Raw genomic sequence first — 24,970 nt, 5'->3', positions numbered from 1 at the left:
GGGTCGCAAAGAGTAGCACACAACTGAGCGACTAATACTACTACTACTCTTGAGCATGCCAGACTATTTTACTGTCCCTGAAGTAAATATGAACAACTTTCTTTTTTTAAACTTTTTATTTTGTATGGGAGTGGATACATGTATATGTATAACTGAATCATTGTGCTGAACACCTGAAACTAACACAACACTGTCAATAAGCTATACTCCAATATAAAATAAAAATTAAATTAAAAAAATTACAGAGACACTAAAAAAACTTCCTCCCACCCAGTCCGCCATTTAGGCAGTACCCCCACCCATCTTAAAAGGCAACCTTTAAGTTGTTTTGGGGCTTCCCTGATGGCTCAGTCAGTAAAGAATCCATCTGCAATGTAGCAGACTGTCTGCAATGCAGGAAACCTGCTTCAGTCCCTGGGTTAGGAAGATCCCTTGGAGGAGGGCATGGCAACCCACTCCAGTATTCCTGCCTGGAGAATCCCATGGACAGAGGAGCCCAGCGGGCTATAGTCCATGGGGCTGCAAGAGTCGGACACGACTTAGTGACTAAACCACCACATCATGTTTCCTATTTATTCACTGAGAGTTTCTTTACACATAAAGCAGAAAACAGCAATATTTGTTCAGTTCAGTTCAGTTCAGTCGCTCAGTCGTGTCCGACTCTTTGCGACCCTATGAACCACAGCATGCCAGGCCTCCCTGTCCATCACCAGCTCCCGGAGTTTACTCAAACTCATGTCCATTGAGTCGATGATGCCATCCAACCATCTCATCATCTGTCATCCCCTTCTCCTCCTGCCCTCAATCTTTCCCAGCATCAGGGTCTTTTCCAGTGAGTCAGCTCTTCACATCAGGTGGCCAAAGTATTGGAGTTTCAGCTTCAACATCAGTCCTTCCAATGAACACCCAGGACTGATCTCCTTTTGGATGGAATATTTGTTACCCCCTGCTTATCCAAAAATGTTACCATGATATTCACACTGTTCTGTATGATGTTTAATTTACCTAAAATATATATCTTGGATGCATAAAATGTCACTCTATGAAACCAAAGATTGGCAGGCTTTCTCTGTAAGGGGCCAGATAGCAACTTTGGGGGTTTTACAGGATATACCACCTCTATCACAGCTATTCAGCTCTGAAGCCCATGGATACACTTCTATAGACAATACATAATGTGGCTGATTCTAGGCCATCAGTGGTGTATCCCGGCACTAGATAAAAGGTAGAAGTTTGAGGCTAACCTCAGGATGAGTTATTGAAAGAAATCGAGTAAAAATCCCCAAAGTTATTCTATGGCTGGTAAGGAGGATTAAGTTGTGGCAGAGGGTGCTTTAAAGCTTGACAGGTTATAAAATGTAGGAATGCCTGATTACTCTTATAAATTGCTGCACCATCCTAGATGGAGCTAAAACCTACGTACTTTTCAGCTTTGTTTAGGGTATATCACAAAGACACATGAAGTCATGGATGTTGTTTGTAAATGTTAATATGTTTGGCATAGTTAAATGACTGATCATGAGTTAATAAACTCCCCCTTATAATTTGAAACTGCTCAAGAAAATACACACTCAAGATATGACAGATTTGAAGCAACTTCCTTACTTCACACTTTTGCATGTAAATGAATAATTGAACGTTCAGTAAATGATTTTTTTTTTGTCTGTTTTGAACAGGGTTTCAAAGAACCCAGGAAATACATTGCAGCACAAGGTAATTTCTCCGGTAGTCTGATATTCTTTTTGAAAAATAGCTTTTTAGCACTTTAAAAAGGATATTTCTTACCAGTTTTCATTTGTTTACCCCCTAGGTCCCAGGGATGAGACTGTTGATGATTTCTGGAGGATGATCTGGGAGCAGAAAGCCACAGTTATTGTCATGGTCACTCGATGTGAAGAAGGGAACAAGGTAGGAGCCCAGAAGGTTCTCAGGGTGAAGGTCTAGGGCTCACAAGGTGGAGACTGGATGTTAGGAAAAGAGAGGGTTGGATTGCATTTCAAAAAGTCACATCTATGTGCTTGATGACAAAACAGACAGTTCTCTCTTTGAACATTTGATTTAAATTTTCATACCTATAGAAAGATAAAATATGTACATATATAAATGTATGTCCCTGGAGAAGGAAATGGCAACCCACTCCAGTGTTCTTGCCTGGAAAATTCCACGGACAAAGGGACCTGGCAGGTTGCAGCCCATGGGGTCACAAAAGAGTTGGACACGACTTCACAACTGAGCGTACAAATCTACATATATAAGAATAAAATAAATGTTTCTGCTTAGTGCTGGACTCCTATGGGATTCCTATTTTGTTACAGTATTATTTCAAGTTCAGTACACTTCTGCGAGCTGGTTTCACAAGTGCTTGTGAATACTTGAAACACACTGACCTTCATGCAGACCTTGGGCAGATAGATGGTAATTCATGTAATGTGACTTTAGGAAGCCTGAAAACTTCCGTGTACCCCAGCCTGAAATTAACCACATGCAACCACATAATTTCTTGCTCACCACCAAGTACGTCCCCATTTAGTATGCAGCTAAGCCTGGGAAGGTCATCTGCTGGGTAGAGTGAAGGAAACCCTTCTGGGCACTTCATGGGAAATGGAATACTTTTCAAGCATCCCAGTGAAATGGAATAGAAAAATGTTTTGAGACATTCAAAGAACACATTTCTTGTTTGTTTTGTTTTACAAAGAGTGTTTAATGAACAAATTCATTTAAATGAAAAACTTAAATGCTTAATGGTTTTTTAAACATAGAACAAGTGTGCAGAATACTGGCCGTCAATGGAAGAGGGCAGCCGGGTTTATGGAGATGTGATTGTGGAGATCAATGAGCACAAAAGATGCCCAGATTACATCATTCAGAAGCTGACCGTTGGAAACGTGAGTTTGGTTTTGATAGAATTTTAATTTTCATACTGTTAGTCTAAAATGTGACTATGGAATAGTTAATGTGAGACATTGAAACATACCTGGAAATTTTATTTTTAATGAACTATGTGGGGGAAGAGTTGGTTAAAACAATAAGCCACCAAGGTTAAGTAAGTCACAGTGAAGATGATCTTTGTGCACATCGCATCCAAAGTATTTATAATGTTGTGACCCTTGAAGTAGACGTGAAGTGAAGTGAAAGTCGCTCAGTCGTGTCCGACTCTGTGCGACCCCATAGACGGCAGCCCACCAAGCTCCGCCATCCCCGGGATTCTCCAGGCAAGAACACTGGAGTGGGCTGCCATTTCCTTCTCCAGTGCATGAAAGGGAAACGTGAAAGTGAAGTCGCTCAGCCGTCTCCGACTCTTAGCGACCCCATGGACTGCAGCCTACCAGGCTCCTCCATCCATGGGATTTTCCAGGCAAGAGTACTGGAGTGGGGTGCCATTGCCTTCTCCGTTGAAGTAGAAAGAGCTCCTTAATTGTGTTAAATGAATGACTGAATTATTGAATGAGTGATAAAAATAGTCCTTAGTCTCAATAGGTTTATTACCATTAAGGAAAGAATATTTATACAATGGCATGGAGACTACTATAAGAAGTCTAAAGTTCTAACTCTGTAGGAGAGATAAAATGTTTAGGTCAGAAAAAAAAATTGTCACTGTGGCCTGTTAAAATGGTGGTCTTCCCATATATGATGATATGATTCTACTCACATGAAAAGTCTGAAATAGTCAAACTTATGGGGACAGAAGGTTGGTTAGTGATTGTTTGGTACTGAGGTGGGTGGGGCAGGAATGGAGCTGACCGCTAATCTGTACAGGGTTTTTGGAGGGTCATGAAAATACCCTATAATTAGTGGTGATGACTTCACAGCTCTGAGAAAATAATAAAAACTTCTACGCTTTAAAGGCATGTGAAAATATCTTCAAAAAGATATTAAAAATGGTCTTTATACCGAGACTCGATCCCTGGGTTGGGAAGATCCCCTGGAGAAGGGAATGGCAACCCACTCCGTATTCTTGCCTGGAGAATCCCATGGACAGAGGCGCCAGCGGGCTGCCGTCCATGGGGTCGTAAAGAGTCAGACATGACTGAGCGACTAACATACACACATACACACATAGATAAGTTTGATAGTTTCTCTCAATTCCATTTATTGGAAGTTTTCTCAGTAATCTGAATTGTACTTCCATATGATCCAGAAACATTTTGTGCAAGAAAAAAATAATACTAGTTGCCTACTTCTCCTATGGCCTTCTAAAGTCTTACAGCATCACTAACAACTAACAACTATGACCTTGGAGGGCTGTGAAACCAGTGGTTCATGGCTGAATATATGATGCACTGGAGCCAGGAAGGACCAGTCACAGATCTGGATGATATGTAGAGGCCAACGCCAATCTGGTTACATTGATTAGTCTGACATTACTCTTCTTCATTAGCTCAGTTACTTCCGATCTGAAAATGACAACCAATCAAGTTGGTAGTTCCTCTTCATACTTGGTTAGAGATTATGAATTATGCATCTTTTAGTGCTTGCCTTGAAATTGGGACGAACATGAGCTGTAATCTGGAGCTGACTTTCCTCAGTTCTCTGTCTACTGTCTGAACTGGCATTTCTAATATGAGAAATACAGTATTAGTCAAATAATTAATCAGACTTTCTTCCTATGATGATAGTCCTACTTGTCTGCCTACCCAAGAAGAAGTATTTCAAACCGTTGTGAGAGTGGCTTTTACTTTATTTCTTTTCAATCCCATCCACCAGCCTCTGGTTTTGTGTGTTTGTTCCTGTGTTTTTACTTTGTTTGTTTGTTTTTGGCTTGGCAGCATGAAAGTTCCTAGCAGTTTCAGCTACACTTGTCATACATTAGTTACCTTCCTGGTAAGTAATTGCTTACCGGTTACTGCATGCCATCCCTGCATGATGTCTCAGGTCCTAGTTATTCATTGGAGAGGAAAATGTAATCATGAATGAAAAAAAAAACTTGCATGAGAAGTGTTTTGTACTGGCCCTCCCTTCTACCTACTTACTTTCCATAGTTAAAAAAAAAAAAAAATCATCTAAAAGAAATATTATCTCCTGACTAGAGAAAAGAAAAGGCAAATGGAAGAGCAGTGACTCACATTCAGTTCACCAGCTGGCCGGACCACGGGGTCCCTGAAGACCCTCACCTGCTCCTCAAGCTGCGCAGGAGGGTAAACGCTTTCAGCAACTTCTTCAGCGGCCCCATCGTGGTGCACTGCAGGTACATGAAGACCTCGCCCCACAGCACCAGGGCTGTTCACACCCGCACCCCTGGGGCTGTCCGGGCCACCCTCCCCTTTGGCAGTTGTTGCTTCCAGAAAGTTTATGAGAAGAAAGTTACAATGTTTCCCCTGCTTAACCCTTCTGGGCTTTTTTAAAAATTAATTTATTTTTTATTGAAGGATAATTGCTTTACAGAATTTTGCTGTTTTCTGTCAAACCTCAACACAAATACCGTATTCTAACACATATATATGGAATCTAGAAAAATGGTACTGAAGACTTTATTTACAGGCAACAGTGGAGAAACAGAAAATAGACTTATGGACATGGGGAAAGGGGAGGAGAGGGTGAGGTGTATGGAAAGAGTAACGTGGAAACTTACATTACCATATGCAAAATAGATAGCCAAGGGAAATTTGCTGTGTGGCTCAGGAAACTCAAACAGGGGCTCTGGATCACCCTAGAGGGGTGGGTGGGGAGGGAGTTGGGAGGCACCTCTGGGCTCTTCTGTTCATTTTCCTGCGATTCATTTGTCTTGTCAGTGCTGGCGTTGGTCGCACAGGCACCTACATTGGGATTGATGCCATGCTGGAAGGCCTGGAGGCAGAGAACAGGGTGGATGTCTACGGCTATGTGGTCAAGCTCAGGCGACAGAGGTGCCTGATGGTTCAGGTGGAGGTATGTTCTAGGCATGTTGCTCACTTTGAGCTTCCGACTTAAATCTTTTTTCATGGTGGGAGTAGTAACCTTAAAGGAAATCCAAATTGTTCTCAGTCTCAAACAACTTCTTTCCATTTCCTGAAAACTAAAGCACCGGTCAAGTTAGAAGCATTTTGCATTGGTGGCTGAGAGCACTGTGGAATAAAGATGACTATAAAGTACATGTTAAAAAATAATGAAATACCATTTACATATCCTAGGTTGGGAAACAATTAAAAATGCCAAAACCAAGTTTGTCAGCATTTCATAAAATTAAACCTAGGAAGACATAATAGTACAGTACAGTGGTTACGAGTCTAGTTTTTGGAACTTCTAGATTTAGAAGTTTCTAATTGTGATAGTTATTCTTAATACCATGCACTCTTCTACCAGTTTTTAAAGTTCTTATGCTTCAATGAAGTCATCCAAATGGAGATAATGATAGTATTTACCTTACAGAGTTAAGACACAAAAAGTCATCCAAGTAAAGCACTTACGCAAGTCCCTAGAACATACATGTAGTCAGTAATTGTAATTGATGACTATTATTATCGCGAATGTCTGCACTTGACCCAGAAGTTCCATATATATATGTATGTACCCAAGAGAAGCATTTCCAAATCTGCACAACTAGACACACATTCAAGAGTGTCCATTGAATTCAACATTGCTAGGATAACAAAAAATGGAAAACTTTAAATATATATCAGTATGGGAACAGGCCAGCAGAATGTGGGCAGATAGACTGTGTACACCACGTTCTGCTGCAGTTGGCAGGATTAATCGGTCTGTAGCTCTCAGTGTGGGTAGGAGCTCAGATGAGAGCAATGAGCAGATACAGTCACCAGATGAAACATGTACAGTACGATGCATGTAATTGTTAAGAAAGGACAGAGAAATATGATGTTTTTACATAATACATAATAAATAATTTATAAATAATAAATAAATTTTACATAATAAATGTGGACATATTATTGTAGAAGTCTTAAAATGGATTGTCCACCAGAAAAAAAAGGAATTATTTCTTGTGGAAAAATAACATAGAATGGAAGGATACAGTCAAACTAGAGGTGGCGTCAAAGAAGCTTGAACTTTATCAGAAGTATGTCATTTATTTAAAAACAGTGAATTCAAATATGATAAAAGGTTAAGGAAAGTTAAATCTGGGTTTGGTATTTTATGCTTTCTCGTATGTGTGTTAGTTGCTCAGTCGTGTCCAACTCTTTGTGACCCCATGGACTGTAGCCTGCCAGGCTCCTCTGTCCATGGAATTCTCTGGGCAAGAATACTGGAGTGGGTTGCCATTCCCTTCTCCAGGGAATCTTCCTGACTCAGTGATTGAACCCAGGTCTCCTGCATTGCAGGCAGATTCTTTACCATCTGAGCCACCAAGGAAGCCCCAAGAATACTGGAGTGGATAGCCATTCCCTTCTCCGCAGGATCTACCCAACCCAGGGATTGAACCTGGGTCTCCCACAAATCAGGCAGATTCTTTCGTATAATCTCTATCTTAAAAGGTGCTAGGAAACTTTTTCTTAACGTGTTCTATGGAATATCAACTTGCTTTTTGTTCCTCTCAGATACAGTGTGGAACTTTATACTTTTATATCTTAGTAATTTAACATACTGACTCAATACTAGTCCCGGGAGGAAGTAACAGATAGCGTTTTTTAACATTAAGAATGGAATAGAAGCTATAACCTACATTATAGATGCCTAATCTATTTGTGAAGCTGTTTTTTTTTTTCCTGGCAAAATAATCTGAGATGGAATTTACTCATTTCCCGGAGAACTAAGAGTGCCAACTTCCAGATTATTTAAATGTGGCAGATACCAGTGTTCTCTTCCATACATTGTCTCCAGATGAACCAAATTTGGGGAATGTGTACTTTATTTAAATGTGATTCATAGGACTGTAAATGATAAATTAACTGTCTCTATCCTTCCTTGAACTGACAGGCACAGTACATCTTGATTCACCAGGCCTTGGTGGAGTACAATCAGTTTGGGGAGACAGAAGTGAGCTTGTCTGAGTTACATCCATACCTGTCTAACATGAAGAAAAGAGACCCGCCCAGTGAGCCTTCCCCGCTGGAGGCTGAGTTCCAGGTACCAACAGCGCTAACAGCAGTCACCTGAGCCTCTGTCTGTTTCCCAGGGTGTCCTGTGCTCTTGGCCTGGCTCTTGAATTCGGGCTTTGCCATAAAATGAGCACAGATGAGGGAACTAGATGCAGAGAGTTTAAGAGAAATGCCTGAAAGCACAAAACTATTACGTAGGAAACTTGTTTAAATCTAGAAACCTGACTCTGTGGCCAACATTTTAACCATTCCTCGTTAACCTGGTATAAAATAAAGTGTCAAAATAATAGTATATAGCCACAAAATTGGCCCGCCAAAGGCAGTGTAGCGTCTCACTTTTAACAACTACATCTGGTTTTGGTTTGTAAAGGAAATAATTATAGGAGTTTATGATGACTTAGGAACGAGAACTGGCTGGAGCTGGTAGAAACTAAAGGATAAATATGTGTGTCCTAACCTATTTATTAGGCGATCACTTTGAAAACTAACCTAGAATGTGGCTCACTATGATTTCAGAGAGTTGGTATAGCTGTCTCCAAATTGTTCAGTTGTCACAAAGGTTTTGTTAGTTTTTTTCTTTCACCTGTGATTTTCATTTTTTCGAATCTTTGTGTGAATTACCAAACTGGTCAATTCAGAGGTTTTTACAACAAGACCAGGAATGTGCTTTTATCAGATGCACAGTCATTTAGTGTTTTGGATCAGAGTGGGGCTGGGGTGGGCGTAGGGGTGGGACTTGAGATAGTCACCAAGTACATGATCCAACCTGAAGACTGTACTATGATGGGAAACCAGCAGACTACCAGCATGGTCTCCAGTAAGGGGTGTTTTCTTATTCTTGCTCTTTCCACTGCATTTAATTCACTAACTCTGCTATACTCCGTATTCACAGACACTGTTTGAAATACTTATACATTTAATCTAAAAGTTCATATGTAAAGTCACTAAAAGAAAGGGTGAATTCTTTGACTGAGCAAATATGATTGGGCCTGTGCTTCTAATCACAAGAGGCAAAGTGATTTGCATGTGGAGGTGGGTGGTGAGTGTGATCCATACAGGTCGTAACCACAGCTCTGATAGAAACAGTGAAATTATTCCAGCTAAGCAGAAAGGGAGACAGAAAATAAGGGTAGAGATGGAGGTTGGCTGGTGGATTAGTGATGGGATATTGAGACAGTTCATGTCTAATTGCCTTGTCTTTCTTAAGAGCATATGAAGTAAGATCATTGGTTGAGAGTTTGGGGGTGGGGCAGAAGTGAGTAGCAAAGAAGAGTTCATGCTCAAGAAAGAGAAAATGACATGACATAGTTCTATCAAAGAAGGAAAGCAGTCTCCCAGGTGAAGGGGGTGGGGTGGCCAGAAATTACTGTTGGATCTTTCGAAATTTATGGTCATGAATTTTCCAAGAGAGTTAGTCAGTTGGTCTTTTGTTTTTGCTTCCTGCAGTAACATTGAGGTTATAGGCTGTGTGCAGTTGGGTTAAGCACATCTAGGATATTTTAAAGTGACAAATTGAAAGTTGGGAAGTGAAGGAGCTAAGAGTGCTTGCAAGTCAATAAAATTAAGGTGGTCAGTAAAAAGCATATGAGCCACAGAAAGACATGCAGTGCAATGAGAAAATCATAAAAACAGTATGTTAAAGGTTTTGATAGGATTGCAGATTACTGAATTGGAGGTGCTAGAATAAATGGCTAGGAAGAATAGGAGTAATTTTACATAGCAGGTATGGTGGAAATCATAACTTTTAAAGTGATGCAATTTTTGAAATGAAACCTATCTACAAAAGTGGACTGGAGACTGTGGATGGCTGAAGATTGGAGGAACATTATAGGAGGTGAAGACATGAGTGTGGTTTGGAACAAAATGCTGTATTGAGTTTGAAAGAAGGCACCATAGATTTTCTGAATGTGTTCATAATATATATACATGCACACATATATCTATATTGTTGTTGTTCAGTCTCTCAGTCATGTCCGGATCTTTGTAACTCCATGGACTGTAGCACACCATGCTTCTCTGTCCTTTACCAAACTCATGTCCATCGAGTCGGTGATGCCAGCCAGCCATCTCATCCTCTGTCGTCCCCTTCTCCTCCTGCCTTCAATCTTTCCCATCATCAGGGTCTTTTCCACTGAGTGTGTATAACTGTGTAACTGAGTGTGTATACCTGTGTGTATAATGGTCCTCAACTGTTCATGTTGAGCTCCCTCAGTTTAGGCTGTTTATCCACTTGACAGATATTTGTTTATTTAGTAGGCAGGAAAGACTGCAGGCAGGGGGATCTTCCAGTAGAAACTGACCTTTGAACGGATATCTAAAGGGCAAGTAGAAGTCAGCAGAGTGACAGAAAGGGACAAGGGTAGTCCAGGCAGAAAACACCCCTGCGAGTCTCCTGAGAATTAAAGGACAGCTTGGCCCCCTCCGAAGGTGGAGGAGTTGGTTTGGCTTCAGTGCAGAGGGCCCTGCAGGAGGTGAGGCTGCAGAGACAGTCAGGGCCGCCTCCTGAGGGGCTTCCTGCTCTGTGCAGATGTGGTCCTTCCTGACAAGGACGGGAAGCTGCCAGAAACCTGAGCGGAACATGCCCTTTGTGTTCTAGAAGGACTATAGCAAGTGAAATTGAAGGTAAAGAGGTCGGTGAAGAGACTGCTGATGTTTTCAAGTGAGAAATGAAAGTGGTTGTCCTAAGCAGGAGGAGAGAATCGCAGAAGGATTTGAGAGCTTCACCCGGAGATCGGATAGCTCTTGCCAACTGATTAGCTACCAGGAGGGAGAGGGGAAGAGTCCGGAGGGCTTAAAGAAATGAAGTGTTGATTATGCAAAGCATGAGCCAAGTCATCTGTGCACACTTTATCCTGGAGGAGAATTGATTTTGGGTCATTTAAAATAATTTAACATTGTTTTTGCCATATGGAGAATGGCCAATATCTGTACAGTGCTTTTAACTTATAAAAGAACAAGCCATACGTTTTTACTATCTAGCACCTCTTCACTGGGAAACATATTCTGTTATATAATTGTGTACTTAAGACCTGAATAGTTAAAAAATAAAAGATGAGGGACAAACTTAAAAACTGGGACCTTGGAGAATGTATGCAAATTTCACAAAACTTAATGAAATTCTTTTCTTTAGAGAACATCTTATGCTACAATAATAAACTAAACTAGTGATTACATTTTAAAAGGTGTTTCCTTTCTATTTCTTTCCTTCAGAGACTTCCTTCTTATAGGAGCTGGAGAACACAGCATATTGGGAACCAAGAAGAAAATAAGAGTAAAAACAGGAATTCTAACATCATTCCATGTATGCAGTTTATTTTTATCTTTTGTATCATAGTGAAATCCGACTCTGTGCGACCCCATAGACGGCAGCCCACCAGGCTCCAGTGTCCCTGGGATTCTCCAGGGAAGAACACTGGAGTGGGTTGCCATTTGCTTCTCCAGTGCATGAAAGGGAAAAGTGAAAGTGAAGTCGCTCAGTCGTATCTGACTCTTAGCGATCCCATGGACTGTAGCCTACCAGGCTCCTCCATCCATGGGATTTTCCAGGCAAGAGTACTGGAGTGGGATGCCATTGCCTTCTCCGGAAGTTCTTTGAATTTGTTTAATGTGAGACACACACGCAAACCTTTGGGAAGCAACTTTTCAACATTTGCCTGACAGGAGAGAATAGTTATAGGTTATTTAAATTTTAGTTGTAGCAAATACACTGAACTCCAAACATTTACAATGGACTTTGGAGGACAGACTGTATTCAGCGTTTTCTTTTTATCAGTTAATTCAGAAATGAGTTTTCAGAAAGATATAACCTCTTAAGCTGGGGAAAGGCCAAGTTCTCTTTATAGGTTTTCTCTCTTCTTTAGTTTATTGCAGTTATTTACTCCAGGGTAATTGCCAAGTAGCGAAATTACATCCTTTTGTGCCATTTATGTTTTCTGTTTATCCCATCTTTACATCGGGGAGGTTAAAAGTAGGCAGGAAATATGCCATAAACTATTGATCATCACATTTAACAGATCAAAATATGCATCTTTTGCTATTTAAGTATATTGATAGGACCATACCTATACAACTATAATTTTATTCAGTTGCTAAATAAATATTCATACACTAAAACTAACATGGAGAATATATAACCTAAGATAGACAACCCAATAAATTGGACCAGTGCGTGGTTGACCTAGTTAATTTCTGAAGAGATCCTTATGAATACAGTTTAAAATATGGAATTGATGGTGATATAACTAATCAGGTCCTTTGATCAGGCAATCAGGTCCTTTGATCAGGCTATTCTAAATTAAAGAAATTGAGTAACAGCGAGAAATTATGGACTAAATACTTTCCTTGATGAAATAATTATTTATACGAGATACTCATTTAATTAAGATTACTAATTTACGGTTAACAAGATATAATTGAAAAATTAGGTTTTACCTTAGGTATGTATTTTATTAACTTACAGATATATTTTTAAAATTTTATCCATCAGACTGATGCTATTTCATGGAAAATTAAAGTATATGTATCAAATACTGAATAATCATATGGAACATTATGACATAGAGTTATGTCTTATGTTTTTTCCTGGGACTTTCTTGGGATCAATCACCTTTCTATTAGAATTTTAAAAAATAATTTGTTAATCGATGAGAATGGAACATGATTTCATTCCATGTAGATCAATAAGTATACATAATGCAATCTGTCACTTCTAAATGACTTTCTAGTTTCCACGTGATGGTCAAGCAGATATTTATTTATTTTTTAAATCAAATTTAAATTTTATTTTTATTTTGCACAGATGACTTTAACAGAGTGGCGCTGAAACATGAGCTGGAAATGAGCAAGGAGAGTGAGCAGGACTCCGATGAGTCCTCTGATGATGACAGCGACTCGGAGGAGATGAGCAGATACATCAATGCTTCCTTTGTCATGGTAAGTCCTCACCATTCCCAAACCCAGGTCCACCTCTAAAAAATATGCACATGTTCTTATGGCCGTGCACTAAGTGATTTTGTAAAATAAGCTTGACCATATCTATGTATTCATTGAATTTATGAATGAATATGATTACATAGATATTGAATGAATGTCTATGACTGTCTATGAATATCTATGAATTCATTGAAATAATGATATTTTAGTGCAGTAATATTAGATTATGAGCCCCTTAATATCAGTGGTATGTAACCCCTGACTCGGTGCCTAATTTTGTAAAATAAGCTTGACCATATCTATGTATTCCATTTTTAATACTATATCTTAACTTATTGCAATACTTATATGTTAAAACCTAATGATTGATGCAAAACAATACTATTAGTTATAGTTTATGACAAATATGACTATAATTTGAAAAATAATGAAATTTAAGCAAAAGCAAATATTTGAATATGTTCATATATACTCAGATACCCATATTGTAAGCAGATCCAAGTTTGCTTATTTGTATAGTTAAAAACTTTTCATTCAGATTTTCTGAATATTTAAGTGAGTCTGTGTCATAAACCATTTTTTTTTTAGTATACTGAGAATTCAAGCGAGGAACTTGAAGTGATTCAGTAAATACTTTTTTCATATTCACTAAGCTGAGTTTATTTCTTTTCCCAATTTTCTTAAAATACATATTCATAGAATATTAGTTATAAGATAGCAGAAGAATGCTGTCTGAGCTTAGTCACTCAGTCGTGTCTGTCTCTTTGCTACCCCGTGGACTGCAGCCTGCCAGGTTCCTCTGTCCATGTGGATTCCCCAGGCTAGAATACTGGAATGGGTTGCCATACCCTCCTCCAAGGCTTCTTCCCAACCCAGGGATTGAACCTAGGTTTCCTGCATTGTGGGCTGATTCTGAGCTACCAGGAAGCCCAAGAATCCTGGAGTGGGTAGCCTATCCCTTCTCCGGGGGATCTTCCCAACCCAGGAATCCCAACCCTGAAGTCTCCTGCACTGCAGGCAGGCAGATTCTTTACCAGCTGAGCTACCAGGGGTCCCTAGCAGAAGAATATATAAACATAAATTAGAAACATGATGAAGACAATTTTGAAATGATTGTGCTTTTTAAAAAATCATCACATTAAGCTTTTCAAAGGAAAAAATCATATTTTTGGAAGGAAACATTTGTTAGTTTTCTAAAATAATATCTTTTAAACTTGATTTTACATTAGTAGCCAAGGATTATCATTAATTAATATCTTTTATAGAGACATCACATTGTTTTTTGGACCTAAGAATCTGTCACTTTTTTAAAAAACTGAAGTTGCTTTACAATGTTGTGTTCATTTCTGCTGTACAGCAAAGTGATTCAATTATATATATATATATATATATATATATATACATTCTTTATTATATTCTTTTCCATTACGGTTCATCACAAGATGGGACCTAAGAATCTTAATATTTTTAGGTGGCAGCGCTGACATCAAATTAAGTGATTCTTTCCACGCGGTTGTTTTAAGAATACACTATTCCCTCATCAGTAGCAGTAACTGGGTCTCAATTTTTCTTTGTTTAAAGAGTTACTGGAAACCTGAAGTGATGATTGCAGCTCAGGGGCCCCTGAAAGAGACCATTGGTGACTTCTGGCAGATGGTCTTCCAGAGAAAAGTCAAGGTGATCGTCATGCTGACGGAACTGCAGAGTGGAGACCAGGTTTGTGCTTTTGAGAATCTCTTCTTTCAAGTCTTCCTGTCATAAAATCTGACCCTTCTTTCTTGGATCGCTTACTGGATGGATCTCTGTATCCCAGTCCCTTTGATCCGCCGTCACACGGTTCCATTCGTTCATTCTCCCCATTTTCCATCCAAGCACTGGCCTCCAGAGTTTTCACCTGGGTTCTGACCTTTCCTCCTATTTGCCTCCCCCAGCCCCCACCAGCTCTGCCCACTGTTCACAGACTGATTGTCTAATGCACAGCAACCCCGAGCCTCCCTCTGCTAAACACAGCAGACCACATAAGCAGGGGCTGGTGAGAACCTACTGTATAGCAGAGACGGGGGGTAAAAAGAAGGTACAATTTGTTTGTAGGACGTGCATCAAGTGAAACTTAAAAATGCATTCCAGCATGCAGTGAAAGTGTCCGACTCTTTGCAACCCCATGGACTGTAGCCCACCAGTCTCCTGTCCATGGATTTCCCAGGCAAGAATACTGGAGTGGGTAGCCATTCCCTTCTCCAGGGGATCTTCTCGACCCAAGGATCAAACCCAGGTCTCCCTCATTGCAGGCGGATTCTTTAGTGTCTGAGTCACCAGGGAAGTATGCAGTAGGATACATATACCCTCTTCTCGAGCCTCCGTCCCCACCCGCCGTCACCCCTCTCGGTCATCACAGAGCACCAAGCTGAGCTCCCTGTATTATACAGCAGCTCCCCACTAGCTATTTTATGCTTTTTTCTTTTCTTTCCCTTTAAGGCATGGAAGTTAAGTAATCTTTTCCTTCATCTAAATTGGGAAAGCCAGGGAATGGAACAGGACTTTGGACAGGAATGCCTATCAGGGTCAGCAACTGTGGGTCTGTAGTTAGTGGAGAATCATTTGAGGAAGGAGCAAGTACTTCAGTGATCCAGCTGTTTGTCAACCTGACCCTTTCCTAAGATAGTCAGCTGACACAGACGAGATAGAGACGAAGCTTCTAAAGGTGCAGTCTCTTCCCCCCTGGACCCCTGGAGGGACAGGGAGACCTAAGTTCTTGGAGGGGTCATGACAACATCAGCCCCGGCCACCCTTTTTGAAATGGTGGTGGTGAGGGCATGGAAAGATGGGAAAAGCAGAGCTGAGACCTAGCCTGGGGTGACAGAGCCATGCTTGTGGTGTGCTGGGCACCTCGGCTTTCCCTGGGTTCCCTTGGCTTGCCCAAGGCAGCCCCACGTATCTGTCGGATGGATGTCCAGCATGCTTCCAACAGGTGTTAGATTTTTATGAGGAGGACTCAGTTTGACAGCACAGTCAGTCATTTCACATTTAACAGAGCAGAGTGAAGAAGAGAGAGGAGGAGGAGAGTCAGAGCTGAGATGAGAGAGGCGGCTCTCTGAGTCTGTTGACAAGCGGACAGAGCCCTTGGGCAGGTGATGCTGAATCGCGTTCATTTTCACCTAGGAAGCCTGTGCTCAGTACTGGGAGGAAGGAAAGCAGACATACGGAGATGTGGAAGTTCACATGAAGGACACCAACAAATCTTCAGCGTATACCGTCCGTGCATTTGAACTGAGACATTCCAAGGTATGCACTCAGTTTCAGGAGTGTCTTTGGTGTAATTGATCTGGTTGAAAAACTAAGATGCATTGCTCTGTGAGAGCAAAGCAACTCTCTATGTAATGTTTTCAGGATGAGCTCTTGAAATGATCTAAATGTAAGTAACTGGGAGGGAAAAGTAACAATCAACTTACCGAATGGGCTGAGTTTCTCCCTCGAATTCATGGTCCCTCCTCTGGTTTTAGAGGAAAGATCCACGAATGGTGTACCAGTACCAATTTAACAACTGGAATGGGGAAGAGCCGCCCGCAGAACCCAAAGACTTGGTCTTGATGATCCAGAATCTCAAACAAAAACTTCCTAAGAAGAATTCTGCCGAAGGGAATAAGTGTCACAGAAATGTGCCTCTTCTCGTCCACTGCAGGTCGGTGGGGTTTCATGGGCTATGTTCTAAAAACCAGCATCCTGCTTGACCTCTTGGCTCACACCTCCCGTTAAATGTAATTTCTCCTAATAGTTAAAAATGCATAACTGCAGTGGAAGCCTCTTAGGGAGTCAGTCACTCTCTCCCATGTGTTCCAGCAGTGTAACTATTATGGAAATGCAGTAGAAATAATGATATTTTAGTGCAGTAATATTAGATTATGAGCCCCTTAATATCAGTGGTATGTAACCCCTGACTCGGTGCCTAATGCTGAACCCAGAATGTCACCTGTCCTGAATGAATGCATGAATGGAAGCATGCGCGGACAGATGGATGGACAGATGTTACATTTTATTTCTGCCTTTATAAGTGCATTGAGCCACTCTATTAGTTGTCAGTAGAATCCAGAGGACTGAATGTTTTGCCTCCAATAAACATATCTTTAAGTTATTTATTAACTGAAATCTCATGCTTAGCAACGTTGACTTGAAACCCATCACCTGACTCCCTAAACAGACCCCCAAAAGCAAAGATTTTAATAATACGCATAATAATACTTGATTTTTTTTCAATTTATGTTATGCAGACCCCTAACTTTCATCTATGATAAATCTCCACCTTAAATAAGAGGTATTGAAAGAAGAATATAAGATATAAAATATTTACATGAAATGTTACAGTAAATTAGAAATTAATATATTAAGGTAAGATGAGAAATGTAAATCTAGAGAAGTGCTTAAAAGAAATGAGGCTTTCTGAGAAAGCCTCATTATTATTCTTAGAATTGCTTACACTACAACCAAGCCCTTAAACAAATATTACTTTTTGGCATTTATTTGAGTTTTCAAAGGTACAAGTTACATGGAAAGAAAACTAAAGAAGGAAAGTTTAGTATTTAAAACTATGTGTTTCTTAGGGAACAACTGAATACCTACTGTACATTCCTTGGTTATTTACAACAAAATTCTTCCAATAATAGTATTTTAAATTGAATTTTTTTATAATGTAACATGCCTCTCACAGTTTGATAAGTAATTTGGCTGCCCTCTTCTTAATGAATAATTTCACGAGGTATCCTTTTTCCATTGGTGTAGAATTGTTAACATTTGTGAAAAAAAAAAAGCGCTAGAGAGGCAGAAGAGAGGAGAGAAAGCACCTGATTTCGTAATTTACAGTATATCAGGCCCAGTTTTTCTGGTTTCATCAGTTTCTAGCCATGCCTTTATCTTCCCTAAATTTCAGTATTTTCATCTGTCAAATTGGCATTATGATAGGTGTCTTAACAACTTCATACATAAATTAAATTGCATGGTAATTAGTAAAGCACTAAACAGGAGAAAGTATATTTTTAAACTCTAAAGACAAACAGTTTTTAAACTAAAGGACTATTATAGTCTCAGGTTGAAAAAGTTTGCATAAAACATGCATTTAGCAGAAATGTTCTGGTCTTAAGAGACTGGAATAAAATAATTACAGTAAACCTGAAACAAAGAATGTATTCTTATCTCTGTCTTTTGATTTTTATCCCAATATCACTTTCTCCATAAAATGTAGAATTTTTTTAATCTTTTCTTTCTTTTATAGAGATGGATCTCAGCAAACAGGAGTATTTTGTGCGTTGTTCAACCTCTTGGAAAGCGCTGACACGGAAGAAGTGATAGATGTGTTTCAAGCTGTGAAATCGCTCCGCAAAGCTCGGCCGGGAATGATCCCCACCTTCGTAAGTGTGCGGCGTCAGTGCTTGTAACGCGTTTTTGCCTTTTTACCTCTTCTCTCTCCTTCCACGCCTTCCCCCTCCTCTCATCCTCCCCTTTCTGTTACTTCTTTGCCATTTACTTTTCTAGTCTTCTCTTTCAAAATTGCATTTTACATAACAGTTCACATTGGATTGTTATCAGTATAAATAAGAGACCTAGTTTGCCAGGGTTGTGTGGTGGTGGTTCAGGAACACTTTTTTTAAAAGCTCATGAATCCCCCCAATCCCTCCACTTTTAATCTCGTATCAATCTGTGTTGCTGTGTCACAAACCGCCCCGGCATTTACAGACTGAAGAAAGGTAACATTTATTACAGTTCAATAATCTGATCAGTTGAATAGTCCTGCTGCTCACTCCAGGCTCCGCCAGCCGGGACCAGTATGTCTGCTGTCGCTGGTGTGTCCACTGGGATTCGGCTTGTCCAAAGGGACCTTGAGTGCCCCTGGGCTGGCAGTTGGCTGGCATTTAGCTGTGGCAACAGGGGTGAGTGGATCACATGTCTCTTCTGGTCCAGACATGCTCCCATAAAGGCAGCGGAGTTCCTCGAGGCAGAGCAAGACCCCTGGGGGCCCAGGCCGGGGGCTGACATGCGCTTTCCCCTGCATTTTATTACCTGAACAGGTCACAAAGCCAGCTCAGGTGCAGGGGTGGGATAGACTCGCCTTTTGTCCAAAGGGCCTGCAAAGTCAGTTTCCAAAGAGGTGTGGGGGTCTGGCTGCTCGCCACTCAGATGCAATAAAGAGGCTGGGCTGGTGGGAAGGAAAGGGTGCTTTATCCTGGATGCTGGCAACTGGGAGGTGGACGCCTGTGCAAAGCCAACTCTCCCACCCCACTGACAGTCAGCGGGCACAGCTTCTGTAGACTGAGGGTGGGGACCACATGCAGAAACAGCGGTCAGCTCTCACAGTCATCTTGAGATTGGTCATCGGTGGTCTGACCAACATCGTCTTGATTGTTTTAAGTGAAGTTAGTCTTCAGTTCTATGGTTGGTTTCTTCCCGTTTCTCTGAGGCCAATCCTCAGAATTGTGGCAGCTTCTGTCATGGCTACAGTCCGGTTATCCTGTAGTTAACTTCACCTTGCGGGGGTCTCAGTATCCGTAAGGCAGCTCACAGGATACGGCTCAGAGTATTATCTACAGCCCTCGAGGAGGAACTAAAGGTCCTTGACTGTGCTTAATGACTAAACTGTTATGGTTTGGTCTCCTTTGACTGTTTGGCTTTGTTTCTCACTTCTCTGATTAAACTTCTTCTTTGACTAAGGTTTTTCCACAGACCAAGGGCAAGCAGAGGACGGGGTGGGAGATGAGGACCGCAGGGTCCTGCTTTGTTTCGTGGGTACAGAGAGGCTGTTGAATGAGCATTGTCCTAATCACCCAAGTTGTGTTCTAAGTGTAGTGACCACAGATGATGGTCTGGGAGTCAGTCACTCATCACAGTGCAGACTTAACCACTCACTCAAACACTGGCAGCTCTTACTTGTGCATGACCTTGACCTTGCATGTACTGATGTTAAAAGTATACCCAGTGCCTACTCTGTGCTTTTGCCATTAAGATACTCGCTGTTTAGTGTGAGGAAAAGGCAGACAGATACTAAGCAATATCGTTTAAGTGAAATGACACAGAAATTATTAGGTGGTGCAGCGGTAAAAAGTCCACCTGCCAGTGCAGGAGATGCAAGAGACCTGGGGTTTGATCTCTGGGTCAGGAAGATCCCCTAGAGAAGGACATGGCTACCCATTTCTTCTCCATTCTTGCCTAGAAAATTCCATGGACCGACGAGCCTGGCAGGCTACAGTCCATGGGGTCGCAGAGAGTCGGACACGATTGAGTGGCTGAGCATATGAGTGAAATGACAGAGATCACCAGCACATGAGTGAGGGCACAGAACTTAACCCGAGGGGCTCAGGCTGGCTTCCTGCAGACTCTGGATCAGATGCTAAGTGATATGTAGGCATGAACCAAGAGAATGGGCATCCAAAATGGGTTCCTTTGCAAAAGCTTAGGAACGAGACACCGCCATATGGCCTGAGAGGGGACCAAGCATCGATTTGGCGGGGCTACAAGGTCAGTCCTGGAGACTGCCTTGCAGTCAGTCCTTTAGAATCCTAAGGAGAGGGAGTCATTTAAAATCATCTTTTTATGAAAACACATGGGAATAGTTTTCTGTTTCCCAGAGTCTTCCACAAGTAAATGATTAAGTCTTGTTCATTTTCATCCGATATAAAAAAAAAAAGAAAAAATTACGTAAACCTCTTTTGTGTAATCCCTGGCTTCTTCCCTTGGCTAGGAGCAATACCAGTTCCTGTATGACGTCCTTGCTAGCACCTATCCCGCCCAGAATGGACAAGTAAAGAAAAGCAAGCATCCAGAAGATAAGGTTGAATTTGATAACGAGGTGGACAAAGCTACGCCGGATGCTAACTGCACGAGCCCCCCGGAGGCCCTGGAGAAGGCTCCTGAAGGAGACAAAGAGGCTGGAGGCGCCAAACCCACGGATGGTGCTGAGGGGCCGGAGCACGCCGCCAATGGTCCCGCGAGTCCAGTTTTAACTCAGAGTGCATAGAAAAGACAGACTTGGGGCAGCTCCAAACCCCGGATTCAAGGCTATTCCTACTTTTCTAGAACTAGAGAGGCAAAATAGGTACACAGTGGATTCATGAAGGGCGTGGACCGGTGTTTGTGGGAAGCTTTTGTTTTACAACTGTAGAAAAATATTTAAGACAGTGTTGCTGAAGCATTTTTGTACAGTCTTATGCTTATTTTAAATTTTATCCATCTCTATCATCCAGCAAGAAGCAGCTTCTTTGTAGTCTTTGTGTGTGTCTTTGTGTCTTTGTGTGTGTATGTGTGTGTGTGTGTAAAAGAGAAAGAGGCAGAAACCTTCAGACACGGGGTTTAACACCCTTGAGAGGGTGCTTTCACATAAATCTAAGTGCTCTGAGAAACTGCCGTTTTGTTGTTTTTGAAGAAAAATGACAGTATTTTATACTAGAAATATTAACTTTGCTCAAGGGTTCTATTTTTTTAATCATAAATTGTGTGTGTGCTGCCAGTAAGAAGGACATGTACATTTCTAGAATGACCTCAAGATGGCCTCCTTGTCCTGCTGAAATACATCTTATAATTTCCTATTTTACTTCCAGAAATAGACATAAAAGTAGAAAGTGTGTACTGCAGGAAAGTTAACTAAATTAACATTTGGGAATCTTACATTCCATATGTTAGCATTTAGTCCAATATTTCAGGCTTATTTAATCTAATTTAAAATTTCAAGAAAGCCTATCTTGTTATCTTCATGTGGTGTTTACAGTTCTGGGGCATGGATTATTCTCTGTATAATACATAAAATTCATTGCTTGATACTTTTGACCCAAAACTATATGTTTGCTACAATTTAGTTTCAATAAACATCTTTAAAAAAATGTAATGTGTATTCAATCCTTAGGACAAAAGTGGAGTCATTAGAATGTATTTGTGCTAAATATTTCCATATGAAGCCTAACATACCTATTTTTATGGAATAAGACATTGATAGGAGATAGATAATATTGCATATGCATATCTTTCATGGTTAAATTTGTTCTTGTCTTTCACTGAAGTCCTTTTACTTTGAATTTCTCAAATATTTAGACTACTTTTTGCCATGAATTGATAACAGCAACCACAATAATCTTATCTTTTCTTGTATATAATGTATTGTATGTCACATGTTCATATATGAACTATTTAAGCATGTACTAAAATATAGGCTTTTGCAATTAACATTTGTGTAACAACTTTATAGATCTCATTTTATAAAAGATGTATAGGTTGGATGGCATCATTGACTCGATGGACATGGGTTTGGGTGGACTCCGGGAGTTGGTGGTGGACAGGGAGGCCTGGCGTGCTGCGGTTCATGGGGTCGCAAAGAGTCGGACACGACTGAGCGACTTGAACTGAACTGAACTGAGAGTCTAATAATTGTTTGGGATCTGAAAAAAATTCAAGAAAAGGTAACAAACAAAACCCTTTTTATTGAATTCTACATCAGTTTATTACGTCAGTCACAAACTGCCTCTAAGCTGCCGTGGTTTTCTACATCTTCACTCTCTTGACTAAGTTGGAACTTAGTGTCTCAACTGTGCATATTCACATGTTCTCCATTCAACTCACTTTTGTCTTACGTTCAGCCTTCTGATTCCTTTATTACTATACACACAAAATTAGCAAGACATCTTTACCTTATTTTATAGTACTGTGCCAGTAACTTGTGAGACGTGAAGTTTGGAATGAAGCAAGTTTCTAATTTACATTGTTTAGTTACTAATGAAAAAAGAGGTTTTAGGAGTCAGCAGCTATGAACTCCAGAAAGAAAGAAAACTGGCCTTCACTTCTTTCATTCAAACTCTGTACCTCAGTTTCTCTAACAGAAACTTGATCGGTTGCCATTTACACTATGATATAGTTAAAATTTAGAAGTTTTTTGTTTTTTTTTTTAGAGATTTCAGCTGCAAGTGACATCTTCAAAATGTGAACATTGTGTGTTTACATGTGTATCTTCCACTTGAGTCTATCCTTTTGAGAAGACACAAAATAAATACTTAGGTAATAGAGCAATAGTAATTTCTACTATCAATAATTTAACAGAAGCAAACTAGAAACATGTTTTTCTTCTGCACACAAGAAGTTGCGGTAAAGGATGAGCTGGGAGAGTGGTCAGACAGAAGGTTCATTACTCCTGAGACATTAACATTTTACTATGAAAAATGAATCTTTGCAGAAAAGAAATATACATTTTAACATCTTTAAGCAAAGATAAAACTGTGTGAAATATTAGCTGAATGTCTTTGCAATGATAATTTTTTAAATGTAAGCTTTTAGCTTTTATTCAAAACTGTAATACTTAATGGGGCTTCACCAGTGGCTCAGACAGTAAAGAATCTGCCTGCCTTGTGGGAGACCTAGATGGCTTTTAGAACTCTAATACTTACACAGTGATACTTTCATATCTATTTTTGTTCTTGCTAAAACATTGCATATGAAGCTTGTTATTTCTTATAACTAATTAGAACTGATCTTTTTAATTTGGTTTTTAATTTACACTGGAGATTTGTTATAAAATGTTCTCATAGCACTCTATTAGGTCTGAGAAAGTGGGTGGTAATTGCCCTGGCTAATTGCAACAAATCTCTTGATATAAAGACCTTCAAAAGGCACAACTTCAAAGGAAAAGACTGTTAAAATGAGTAGAAAAGGCTATGCTTTCATTCTCTTATACAAATTTTACAGTTGGAAGGGTCTAAAGGTTCTTCAAAAGATATGTGCAAATTTGTGATTTTTTTCATTTATTTCAGGTGAAAAGATTTATTCTGCTAAAGGTCCATTTTCTATAGTCCTTCTTTTGTAAAGTGTTGGTTGTTCAGTCGTGCCTGACTTTTTGTGATCCCATGGACTACAGCTTACCAGGCTGTTCTGTTCATGGAATTCCCCAGGCAAGAATACTGCAGTGGGTAGCCATTCCCTTCTCCAGAGGATCTTCCCAACCCAGGGATCCAACCCAGGTCTTTTGCTTTGCAGGCAGATTCTTTACCATCTGAGCCAACAAGGAAGCCCCTTCTTTTGCAGACCTCTTTACATTTTCTTGGATCAATACTAATCTAATCAAGGGGATATACATCCTGTATCATTTCTTAATAAATAGAAATATTATTACTATAATAACATTTATTGAGGCATGATTCATGCCAGGCATCTTATTTATTTTATCTGCATTTGTTTTTCTAGATAAATTTTATGCACCACATGCTTGTAATATCTTCATTTTATAGATGAGGAGTTGATTCTTAGAGAAGTTAGGTGCCTGGCCTGTTATAACACATTTGGCAAATGATAGACTAAGGGTTTGAACCAGCTCTTCCTGGCATCATAGTCTGTGTTAATAACCTTCTGCCCTTCTGCCTTCCCGAGTATTAACTTTGTTCATGTGTTTTGAAAAATCAGTGGAAAAAACAGTCTAAACTTATTTGCTGTCTTTATCCCATGATTAAAACAAAAACAAAATCACGTGAAATATATGGCTCTCTCAACAATGCTGTACAATGTGGTAAGCTTAGCTGAACTCATAACATTGAAATTATTATACGAAAACAAACACACTCTTAAACATCCCTGGGAAAGGATTGTCCTCTTAATGCATATAAACAAAGATCACCTCATCACCAGAGTGAGTGCCAGGAAATAAAAGCCAACAATAAATCGCAAATGTCATTGTTCCATTGTCTCTCAGTTTGGCAATCAGAACAAGTTCTTACTGTTTAGATTACACTTCAGTATGTTTGTCAGACAACCCATCAATCAGTATTTGAAGCACGTTAACAGAACACCATAAAATGCAAACCACATTTATGGAGATTATGACTCATCCCCCGTCTCTGGTGAGCGAGTCCAAGGGAGCTTGGTTCTTTTGACCTGCTGTTGTTTAGTCACTAATTGTGTCCCTCTCTTTGTGACCCCATGGACTGCAGCATGTCAGGTGTCTCTGTCCTTCACTATCTCCCAGAGTTTGCTTAAATTCATATCCATTGAGCTGGTGATGCCATCCGACCATCTCACCCTCTGCCACTCCCTTCTCCTCCTGCCCTAATCTTTCC

The 24,970-nt window shown here is 40.2% G+C and overlaps 1 protein-coding gene across 9 annotated transcripts in view; it reads left to right on the top strand.

The window, feature by feature from the left end:
• The window catches only part of PTPRC (protein tyrosine phosphatase receptor type C), a 118,877-nt gene extending 96,777 nt beyond the window's left edge, over positions 1 to 22,100 (top strand). For all 9 annotated transcript variants that reach the window (XM_081493090.1, XM_081493088.1, XM_081493086.1 and 6 more), the window contains 13 exons: positions 1,677 to 1,713; positions 1,811 to 1,908; positions 2,760 to 2,885; positions 5,028 to 5,185; positions 5,730 to 5,865; positions 7,849 to 7,998; positions 11,181 to 11,271; positions 12,769 to 12,902; positions 14,484 to 14,618; positions 16,062 to 16,184; positions 16,403 to 16,581; positions 18,166 to 18,301; positions 20,626 to 22,100. In XM_081493090.1, the coding sequence (XP_081349216.1) occupies positions 1,677 to 1,713; positions 1,811 to 1,908; positions 2,760 to 2,885; positions 5,028 to 5,185; positions 5,730 to 5,865; positions 7,849 to 7,998; positions 11,181 to 11,271; positions 12,769 to 12,902; positions 14,484 to 14,618; positions 16,062 to 16,184; positions 16,403 to 16,581; positions 18,166 to 18,301; positions 20,626 to 20,901 (1,779 nt within the window). In that variant the 3' untranslated portion in view covers positions 20,902 to 22,100. The remainder of the gene's footprint in view (positions 1 to 1,676; positions 1,714 to 1,810; positions 1,909 to 2,759; positions 2,886 to 5,027; positions 5,186 to 5,729; positions 5,866 to 7,848; positions 7,999 to 11,180; positions 11,272 to 12,768; positions 12,903 to 14,483; positions 14,619 to 16,061; positions 16,185 to 16,402; positions 16,582 to 18,165; positions 18,302 to 20,625) is intronic.
• The last annotated feature ends 2,870 nt before the right edge of the window (positions 22,101 to 24,970 follow it).

The sequence above is a fragment of the Giraffa tippelskirchi genome, chromosome 5 (genome assembly GCF_054371585.1).
Source record: "Giraffa tippelskirchi isolate mGirTip1 chromosome 5, T2T-mGirTip1v1.2.pri, whole genome shotgun sequence".
In the NCBI taxonomy this organism is placed as follows: Eukaryota; Metazoa; Chordata; class Mammalia; order Artiodactyla; family Giraffidae; genus Giraffa; species Giraffa tippelskirchi.
Note: the sequence above shows the minus strand (reverse complement) of the source record. Positions and strands in the feature narration are given on the sequence as shown.